An 11,226-nucleotide genomic window follows, 5' to 3' on the forward strand; every position below is an offset into this window, starting at 1 on the left:
AACACGATACTATATAATGAGAAAAATAGATGAATTCGAAACTCTCATTTGAGAGTTATATAATACAATGTTAGAGAGTAGCACTGCTATGGGCCTAGCATGCGACCTACGAAATATCTCTTGAAGATAAATAGACGTAGAGAAATAGTCTACTAATTGTCGGAGTTGTCTTAGCCCCATCTCTTTATGTCCCAACGCAGTAAAAGATATATTTCCGATTGCGCTGCTTGTTGGCTGTCGTTTGTATATTTTCTCTTCACTAATACCCCGTGAGTCGTATGTTAGCACTACTGTACGCTTAACATGGGACCGACGTGATATTCCAACAAATGAAAAGATATAGAAAAAATATAGTCCAATGGCGGGGATGTTTTCTCAGTCCCATCTCTTTACGTCAAAGCGAAGCTTGAGCGGGTCCGCTAGTTTTATTATATTTATAAGCGCTCTTCCATATCATAAGGAAACTTAGGGCTTCTTTCTATCTATCGATATCATAAAATAATTATTCGTATAAACAAATTCTTGGAAAAACCACAACTAGAAAACTTATACAATAAGGTAGGTATTTCGTTGCATACAAACTAGATGAGTAAAATACCTTTATAAAATTAATATTCTCAAACATTTTGCTAACAAAATCTGAACAATAAACTGGAACTTTAGCACAAGATTAAGACGAACTAATTAAATTCCTCACTTTCGTGCATAAAACAGTTAAACAGATTTAAGAGTTAGAGAAGTTAATTTATCTCTGTATATCTTTAAAACAAGTAACTGATAGTTAACTTCCTAGAGTTGGTATCTATAGTGCTACTAGCAGAACCATGCGGTTTCACCCGCGTAGTCCCCATCCCCGTGGGAATACGGGGATGAAACATGGCCCATGTTACTCCCTGATAATGTAGCTTTCTATTGGTGAAAGAATTTGTCAAATCGGTCCATTGGTTTTCAGTTCATTCGTTACATACAAAAATATTGGTATAGAAGTACCTAGTTACAAATTTTTATTTTTTTGGTTTTCATTAGGAATACATCCAAAAAATTGTAATAAAACAAAATCAATGAATATTTACATGACTTTTATGTCAGTCACTCTCTATCGTAATGGAAACATATCTTCGAATTGGTTTATCCGATCTTTATCGTAACTTAAGACTGATTCTGAGGAAGAAGAAAGCTACAAAATCTCCATAACCTGACTCAGGACTCTAACCCAAGATCTCATGACCGACAGGTTAACATAATTGACGGCCTCCTTTGTGCAGTGGTGTGCGCGGTGGTACAAGACGGAGGTCCTGGGTTTGATCCCCGGCTGGGCCGATTGAGGTTTTCTTAATTGATCCAGGTTTGGCTGGTGGGAGGCATCGGCCGTGGCTAGTTACCACTCTACCGACAAAGACGTTTCGCCAAGCGATTTAGCGTTCCGGTACGATGTCACGTAGAAATCGAAGAGGGTGTGGATTTTCAACCTCCTTTTAACAAGTTAGCCCGCTTCCATCTTAGATTGCATCATCACTTACCATCAGGTGAGATTGTAGTCAAGGGCTAACATGTAATAAATAAAAAAAATACCATGGGACCAACGAGACAATTCAGTTGGTATTAGTAAAAAACAAATGGATTTTTTTAATAAAAAAAATGACACTAAATAATGTCTAAAACACATTAAAGTCTATCATGTTTATTGGTTGTCTATGGGAAATTTACAGAAAGCGGAAACACCGGGTAAAAGCAGTTACCGAGTACTCGAGACAAGACAACATCTAAATATAGACTCGACGCAAGACGTGAATCAGCTGATGTCAAGTGCATGACGTCGAGGCTTTACAATGGGGGAAAACGCTATACCGCCTACATGTGAGTAGGCGGTATAGTGCGCATTTTGATAAATGATTACGGTGTTGATAAATGAACATGGCAACGTATTAATACAGGACACAATAGGAGTTGTTATTTCTCATCCAAAAATCGAATATAAATCTTTTCTTTACGTACTTTGAAGACATCAGTCCAATTTTGAAATACCTTCATGAGTAGTTTGCAAAAAAGACGCGTAATGTGACGGGTAATAGCGACAGTGATCGTACCATTATTTTGTGGTAGAGGAAACATCTCGAGCAGGTCCCAGGACTTGTGATCTTGAGAATAGGGTTCTAGAATTAAGGGTACCTTTTATAATGCATTAACAACACCTTGTTCTCCATACCCACACTAAACAATTTATGATGAACAATAATTACAACACAAAACATTATTGCACGAACGACTGGCAGCCTAACGGTGTCTACGCTGCCTAACAAACAACTGAGCTGAAGTCGTCAAATACCCTCTTATTTATACCAACACTGATAATTCCCCTCTACAATGACATAAATAATGAATGTTAACTGTAACACATGGCTATTATGTGACTATTAAAATCATAGTTCTCGCTCTATCTTTGCAAGTCCTCCCGTCAGGGGTTGCCTAGTAGAAATAGCTTATAGCAATAAGGCCGCCTGTGCGTGCTAAGTTTAAATTTTTATTTTTTTTTTGTATTTTTGTGTATTGTATAGTATTTCTTCTTCTTTTTTGTTTTTACTGTTCCCCAGTTATCTGCACTTAAATCTGGCTATTATGCATAGATTTACTAGCACATCTAAGTACTTTGTCAAAAAATCGCCAGATCAATTGACCAAGTATCACAAAAATTCCGTCCGCAATAGAAAGCCACCTTATTTATGAGTGTCATAGGTTATATTTATCATCGCATACCCGTGAATTACGCGGGTAAAACCACGGGGCGTCTGCTACATTGACATGTCTAAACTATCTGACAGTTATTAAAAGGTAGCGAAGCAGTCCCTTAGAGTGCAACTGAAGTTTTACAATGCAATTGCTTTTGAAATTAGTAACGGCATGAAAATAGCTCGTACCGGAACAGCCTTACAACAGTTTGTATTGTCTAGAACAAAGCTAACGTCAACACCGGAAGAAAAGTAAGCGCACACAAAAACAAGTCCTTGTCTCTATAAAATGCGAGCTGCTACATTTAAAACAGTAGGTATATGCGTCCAGTAAAGAGATTTTTTTTTCAATTCTCTACAAGTTAGCCCTTGACTTAGATCTCACCTACCTCTATAACCGAATGGTACGCCGATTCTATTTTTACGATCGCAAACGCTTCGATAACTAGAAAAATGTATAGGAATGACATTTGCTATCGACAGGTCACGTGATCAAGATCTGTCATTCCTATACATTTTTCTAGTTTTCGAAGCGTTTGCGATCGTAGAAAGAGAATCAACGTGCCATTTGGCTACTCGGGGTTGATGGTAAGTGATGATGCAATATAAGATGGAAGCGAGCTAATTTGTTAGGAGAAGGATGAAAATCCATACCCCATTCGGTATATAATATAGACAAAAATTCATCCAATGGCGTCCAATGTTCCAGTCCTATCTCTTTCGTACCAACGGAAATAAAGAGATAGCGGTATTTCCTGAAGCGCCGCCATTGGTTGAATTTTGACTATTATTTTTCACAAGGTTATCTAACACTATTTCGAAGGTATATGGAGCTAACATGCAACCAGTGAAGAGAAATATAGACTTAATTTCGTCCAATGGCGTCAGAGTTGTCCCAGTCCTATCTCTTTCGTACCAACGGAAATAAAGAGATAGCGGTATTTCCTGCTGCATCCCCATTGGTTTAATTGTGTCAATTTCTCTTCACCAGATTATCTCGGTGGTCGCATGTTAGCGCCGCTGGTAGCGAGAGATTTCTTATATAATATATGTGCGTTGAAATATTTTTAAATAGACTGTATTTACTCTGTTCCGATGCGAATTATATATTTTTGACCTATAACGATTCTACAACGTTGGATGCTGCGCTCTATGAGAGGATTTTCTGCCGAATCTGGGTCACGTTGTCAATTGGATTCGTCGGATTTTAGCAAAATAAATCAATTAGTCACTAATTATAATAAACTTCGGCAATATACGACTATTCCAAACTTTTGAGTTTACTTGAGCCGTCAAAACATTTATATTGCTTACGGACATTACCTACTAATATTTTAACATCAAGGAGCAAAGATTTTATACTATTAGATATGTTACTAGCGCGTCGAAACTGAGGCGAACAAATTGGGTAAAAAAAAAAGTTGGCTAATTGTCCTCATTTCATTTAGTCGCAAAGAAAACAATGAAAGTTATTTACACAAATAACACTTATACGAGTATATAGTCTGCAATGTCGAGTTGTGTTTAGGAAGTGTTAAAACTATATATAAATAAATATATAATCTAAGCAAACTACTGACGGCCTCCGTGGCGTAGTGGCATGCGCGATAGATTTACAAGACGGAGGTCCTGGGTTCGATTCCCGGCTGGGCCGATTGAGGTTTTCTTATTTGGTCCAGGTCTGACTGGTGGGAGGCTTAGACCGTGGCTAGTTACCACCCTACCGGCAAAGACGTACCGCCAAGCGATTTACGATGCCGTGTAGAAACCGAAAAGAGTGTGGATTTTCCTCCTCCTCCTAACAAGTTAGCCCGCTTTCATCTTAGACTGCTTCATCACTTACCATCAGGTCAGATTGTAGTCAAGGGCTAACTTGTAAAGAATAATAAAAAAAAAAACAAAATTGTGCATGTGTGCGTTCAGTGGAGTAGCTAAGTAATAGTCTAAAATAGTTGGCAAGGAGTAGATTGTAGTTTTATTGTAAAAGACTATTTCCGAGCAAAGTGGAATGAGAAAATGAAATCAATTTACGTTCAATCGGATCCGTAATTTGTATAGTTAAACCAGAGTTCCCCAAACTTTTTCGAGTCGTAGACCCCTTGCCATGTTTTACCGTGTTGGGTAGACCCCCTATTTACCTGATATTGATTTTCTGTATCCTACAACTTACACAGTTTTATAAACATATATAATAAATTTTTGTCTTCATTGGTACCTTTAAAATAATGTACATGTTTTGATATTATAAGATAGTATGTGTTGAGATCCACTATCGTGGACACTCATTTTATAGGCCCCCAATTTTTTTTTCGCTGACATAGACCCCTAAGGTTCGATATAGACCACTTTGGGAATCACTGAATTAAACGAACGGTGATTAAAAGCGAGATCGATGATGCAAGTATGACGGATGTTTGTGAGTCAGGTTGCGAAGGCCGCGGCACCGGATAGCGATACCGTCAGCTGATAAGTAACCAGCTAACCGGCGTGCAAAGCCTAACTGTCGTGAAATATCGTGTCGTACCGCGCTGCGGGAATTGATTAACCCTACAAGCAATAATTACTAACTAGTTGATTTTTAACTTCTTCTAAACACTAACCCATGCGTGCTTGTGTGTAATCACAAACACGCAGGCACGTTCGCTCATGTGTGGTGTCATATCACTATAAGCCCCCATTCGCACGAGCGCTTTTTTAACGGATGTTAAGCGTTCCAATATAGTAGAAGTATATTATGTTCACACGTCAGCATTTTAAAAACGCGACGCGAGTTTTTTTCGAGTCGTGTTGCAATAGATTCATTCTAACTTCATACTATATTTGAACGCTTTTTTAGAACGCCCGTTAAAAAAAACGCTAATGCAAATGGGGGCAACCCACGTACAACGGCCAATCACATGGCCAAGTGCATAAACGGCCCACACACAATCGATTTTTGGAATGCTTTGTACTCAAAATTAGCGGGAACTTGAAGGGATTTTTTTTTAAATTATAGACAGACCTAGCAAATGCCAGATGGTAAATGGGTAATCATCGCCTATAAACAGGGCAACACTTTAGTGCATGCCTAAAGTGTTGCCCTGTTTATAGGCAACAACAATGTACCGCCTTGTCCATGGGTGTTAAGCCTTAGTACCTGTCGTTACACTGTCAATCAAGTCCATCAGTTGAATCTAATGCCTAGTTTGGACTACTTTAGTATTTTAGTCGAGTATGAACTATTTTTGGGCGGTAAATCCAAAAATTGTTTGTACTCAACTAAAATACTAAAGTAGTCCAAAATAGGCATAAGAGAGAATAACTGCAAGAATTCATGAATCACCAAGAATGGTGTCACTAGTCACTACTCTCATTTATATAATTTATACAGGTATTTTTATAATACATCCATAGTATCTATATGTGCTGTAGTAAAGCAAAGCAGACTTTATCGTAGATCCTGCAATAATTACAATCATTAACTTTTCACACTAGGATGACAATCATTCAATAGAATAGAATGTCCAAAACAACAAAAAACTGTTAATACTTTTTTTTTATTCAACAATGAGTAAATCCATGATTGGATTCCAGTCTCATTTTATGTTTATTATTTATTTCAACTAGGCAGCGGTAAATGCCTGTTAAGTTAAACCCATACAACTGGTTTATACTTAGCATCATAATAATTGAATAGGCACTTTTTAAGGAAACACTTTATAAGCATTTTTCACCATAGTTGGCCCTCAATGACATTATTGTTTCCATTTACTTAATAGTAGGATGTTTCCATTCCCATTGAATGTTAAGTACATTCATATACTCATATTTATTCATTCATATACAGTGAATTTATTATAGCAGAAAATTATGTAATAATATTTTGTCTTTTTAATAATTTATAATCAAGTTTCCCACATTCATGATGTTTCATCTCAGACCATGATACTGTACCAAATATAGTACAATTCAAAATAATATTGTATTCAAGAGACTAACAATGAGAGTCTGGAAAACCTCAGAAATGGACAATAGTGAGGTAATTAATGTTTAAGACTGAAGAAAATGAAGAAGACAGTAATACATATAGGAATATCATAATATTACTTTCTAAATAAACCTTATTATGAGTTTTAAGTAAAAAATGTGTTTGTAAAAAAAGGCACAAATTAAATTTTAACTTTAATTTATTATATTTACAAAATTTTTATAAATTTTGAAATACACATTCTGGTATAGCATAAAAGTAGTAAGCTCAAAATGAAAGTAATCTGATTTAAAACCCGAGTCTCTATATACTGAACCAATAAAGTAGCACCTAAATCACAATTTTAATTGACCAAGCATGACGAGGTAACAATACCTTATAAAATATACAAGATTTACATAATCTAAGTCATGAAGTAAACTTATAATATTTATCAAGTTAAATAACCTCTGTTAGAGATTTTGTCTAAATCTACTATAAGACAATGTCATAAGAAAATAAATTCTTACATAGTTTTTGTAGATAACTGCTTACTAGCCAATAAGAATGCTTAAAATGGAAATCACTCTTAACACCTACACAACTGATGACTAATGATAAGATAATTCTAATTGGATTTACTTCTGATGTGCAAAATAAGAAATAAGAAATAAGTGGAACATCAATATCTATTTCAGATTAGATAATATTTCAAAATAATATCAAGACTTTCTCAGTATATGGTTCTAATCAAAGTACCAGGATCTCACATTCGCGAGGAGTTATACTGAAACATTGCAGGAGGTTTTAAGACTGCGGATTGTAGCAAATCGTCGCGCTTCAGTTTCATGACAGAGCGACCACTTCCATTTAGCAGAAGTCGCGGGTGGGGCGATCAGAAAATGAAATCTCATGAACTACCTTACTTCTTACGCCTCTGGGCCTCTGAATACACTAGTAGAGAGACACATAGACATAAGATATACCTAGTTACACAGCCACCTCTTTGTGAATTCGAGGTCATCGGAAAACCATTGGTTATATTAAGAGATGAAGAGTAAAGGGGAGGCTTACCGCTTGGAGCGCCGCTAACCTGTCCTTCGTCATCCTTTATAGAAAATCACACACCAAATACCGTTTTTTCTCGTTACACAATCCCATTCACAGATATTTTTTTAACAAACGTCACTATAATAAAGGACACGAACACTAGTTCACTTCACTCAAAAAATCGATACAACGAACGAACGAAACTTCCATCCGTCAGTCACAAGGAACATATTTACTCAGGAGAAGAATACCAACCTCATACAAAAAAAGTGGCACTAAAATTACCGCCATCTGTGGAATGCCCCCATTGAAACAATTTGCCAACGCGGGAAATTCAAAGCTAATATATTGTTTTTAAATTTTCACTGTTCAGCTTTTGTAGACGGAATAGCTTTAAAATAAATATTTTTAAAAACCATTTCGATTAATTAATTAATTTAAACAGATATTTATAAACTCTGTCGATTAATTAATTAATTTAAACAGATTTTTAAAAATATTTATTTTAAAACCACTCCGTCCCCAAAAGCTGAACTGTGAAAATATTAAAAACAATATAATAGCACAATATTTTAGTAACAAGTAATTGTATATAATAAATTAAACAATAGAAAGAATAACAGTTTCAAGTTGAAATGTCTTTATTATCAAATAAAAAATCTTATGCACTTAAACAATAACTAAGTAAACATCAGCACCTAAAATGTAATCTAAATATATTCATTTTGCTTCTAAAACTAAATTTTATCTTTAAAGTAAAATGAAAACCAAAATAAAAATATATCTATGCATCAATTGGGTGACTTCACTGATATATTTGGGAAAATCAAGTCAATTATAACTTAACCAATTCATACATAAAAATATAGATTGTCGGGATATTTGTACATATGATAAACTATGCAAACGTCACGCAGTTTCACCAGCGTAGTTCTCGTTCCCGTGGGAATACAGAGATAACAATTATGGCCTAATCCATGATTATAATGCTGTAAGAATTTTTTAAATCAGCAAAGTAGTTTCAGAGCCTATTCAATGCAAACAAACAAATAATCAAATTCTTCCTCTTTCTAATTAGTATAAATTTCATAAACAATAAAATTATTAGAATTTGGCTAATGAAAGTAGAAACTGAAATCACCCGCCAAATTTTAAAAAATCGGAGTAAATTCTCAAAATTATAGTGCAAATATTTGAATAACTGAGTTTAACACTTATAGTATAGGTAATAATGTATTCACAAATAAAAACTAATTTAAGTAAATTATGAAAACGCATGTTTTTTTACTTTGTTTATATGATTTTGAGCATTTACCCTCTACCTCCTCAGAAACAGCTCTGATTTTGATGATTATTTTTGTTCAGTTTGTTTCTTCATATCATCAGAAATCAGAAAATTTTGGAGTGATGATGGAACGATTTATACTATTTAACAATAGTATAAATCGTCATACATTATGCTATTTATATAATAAATTATTAAAAAAACAAACACTACCGACTTCAAAAACACAAAGTTATGCAGTAAACTAATAAGCTGAAGAAAACATTATAATATTTTCTATCTACTGATTACTGAAGCCGGTGCCAATTGTACAATTAATGGGTAGGCAATCAATCGTACCGTTTTTTTCCACCTTAAGGATTCGAATTGTTTTCCGAAATTTATATGGGACCTACTTCGAAATAAACCCTTTACAAAAAGTAAAGAATTTTCAAAATCGGTCCACTCAGTAAAAAGTTACGCATAGTTACATTACAATAAATGGGAAAACAATTAATCATCTTCTATTTTCTTCTATTAGGTTTGAAATTGTTTTCCAACATTTTATGAGACTTTTAGGAATATACCCTTTCTATCAAAAAAAGAATAATCAAAATCGAACCACCCAATAAAAAGTTATGCTTGGTTTTATATTAAAATTAATGAGAAAACAATCAATCGCACATTTAGGATTGGAATTGTTTTTTAAAATTTATATGGGAGCTTTACAATCAAAATACCTTTACAATCTATAAAGAATTTACGAAATCGGACCACTTCGTAATAAGTTACGCATATTTTTACAATACAATTAATGGGAATAATTAAAATTTATAATGATTTGGGACCATTGTCGGAATATACCCTTTCTATTTAAAACAAAGTTATTCAAATCGGAATTCGAAGACATGCTTAGTTTTAAACTAAAACAATCAAGAATGATCAATCAAAAGAATTATCAAAATCGGACTACTCATGTTAACAGTTATGCTTGGTTTTACATTACAAAAACAGGGGATGATTGATTGTTTAACCATTAATTTTAGTATACAACCAAGTATAACTTTTTATTGAGTGGTCCGATTTTGATAATACTTTTTTATTATAAAGGGTTCATTCCGAAGATAGTCTTTTAAAGATATGAAAAAGCAATTTGAACCCTATAGCTAGGAAAACATTAGATAACTAATTGTCGGCCCATTAATTGGACCATTGGCACCGCCTTCAAAGTGATCAATAGATAGAAAATATTATAATATTTTCTTTCGTTTATTAGTTTTCTGTATAAGTTTGTATTTTTGAAGTCGGTTGTATTTAAAAAAAAATATGTATAAATAGCATAGATATTTTTTAACAATTTAAATAATTTCGTCCACCAAAACATTTCTGATTTTAAATAACATAAAAACTAATTAAAATTTTCTTTTTTTAAATAGACTTAAAAAAAAAATCATCAAAGTCGGAGCTGTTTCTGAGGACTTCCAGCATATGCTTGTTTTATTTATTATTTGATTCCATTATTTCTTTCATAAAAATGTGACATTTTTCATTATGAGAAGTACAGACATAAAGAGACGAATTTTAGTATTCCAAAGAATCATGGTGCAGGTGCCTGGTCCATTGATTATAATTGTTACATCAATTGTTGTGACCTGTAATAGAAAATTTCATTTAACATGACTTTTTAAAATGCACTGAAAATAAATATTTACATAATTATATATAATAAGAATTCCTTTTCTCTTCAGGGACATCAAACAAATTTTTAGTCTATTTTCTGCTCCATTTACAAAAAATCATTTTAGGAAGCTCAGCTGTAACCTTGAAAAGTATAGAAATATGGATATTTTGTTACATTATTTACAAGCGGACGCCCGCTACTTCGTCTATGTGGAATTCAGTTTTTCACAAACTTGCACACAAACTTAAAGAGAAATTATAATGTGTTTATTTCAGTTTTTAAAAACAAAACTGTAAGTGTATCTAGGAAACATGTAGTTCATTGTTATTAAGCAGGTCAAAACTACCTTGTTGGTTCAGTAGCTAGCCCATGTGTTTTGATGATCACGAGATCCTGGTTCTGTCTTTAAGAGATACTGAGTTTTTGCTTCTGCTAACAAATTCTTAGTTTGGAGTTGGGAAGTTGGTGGTGTCACACCCCCGTGCCTCAGAGAGCATGTTAAGCCGTCGAACCCGGTCATTATCATTAACATTTCTGATAGTGATCATTAATCAATCTA

General features: G+C 34.1%; 1 protein-coding gene across 6 annotated transcripts in view; it reads right to left on the reverse strand.

Moving 5' to 3' along the window:
- LOC112047017 (syntaxin-1A) overlaps window positions 1-7,944 on the reverse strand; it is a 109,768-nt gene extending 101,824 nt beyond the window's left edge. For all 6 annotated transcript variants that reach the window (XM_052881512.1, XM_024083933.2, XM_024083916.2 and 3 more), the window contains exon 1: window positions 7,747-7,944. In XM_052881512.1, coding sequence (XP_052737472.1) covers window positions 7,747-7,779 — 33 coding nt within the window. In that variant the 5' untranslated portion in view covers window positions 7,780-7,944. The remainder of the gene's footprint in view (window positions 1-7,746) is intronic.
- Between the last annotated feature and the right edge of the window lie 3,282 nt (window positions 7,945-11,226).

This window comes from Bicyclus anynana, chromosome 5 (genome assembly GCF_947172395.1).
Source record: "Bicyclus anynana chromosome 5, ilBicAnyn1.1, whole genome shotgun sequence".
NCBI classification, from domain to species: Eukaryota; Metazoa; Arthropoda; class Insecta; order Lepidoptera; family Nymphalidae; genus Bicyclus; species Bicyclus anynana.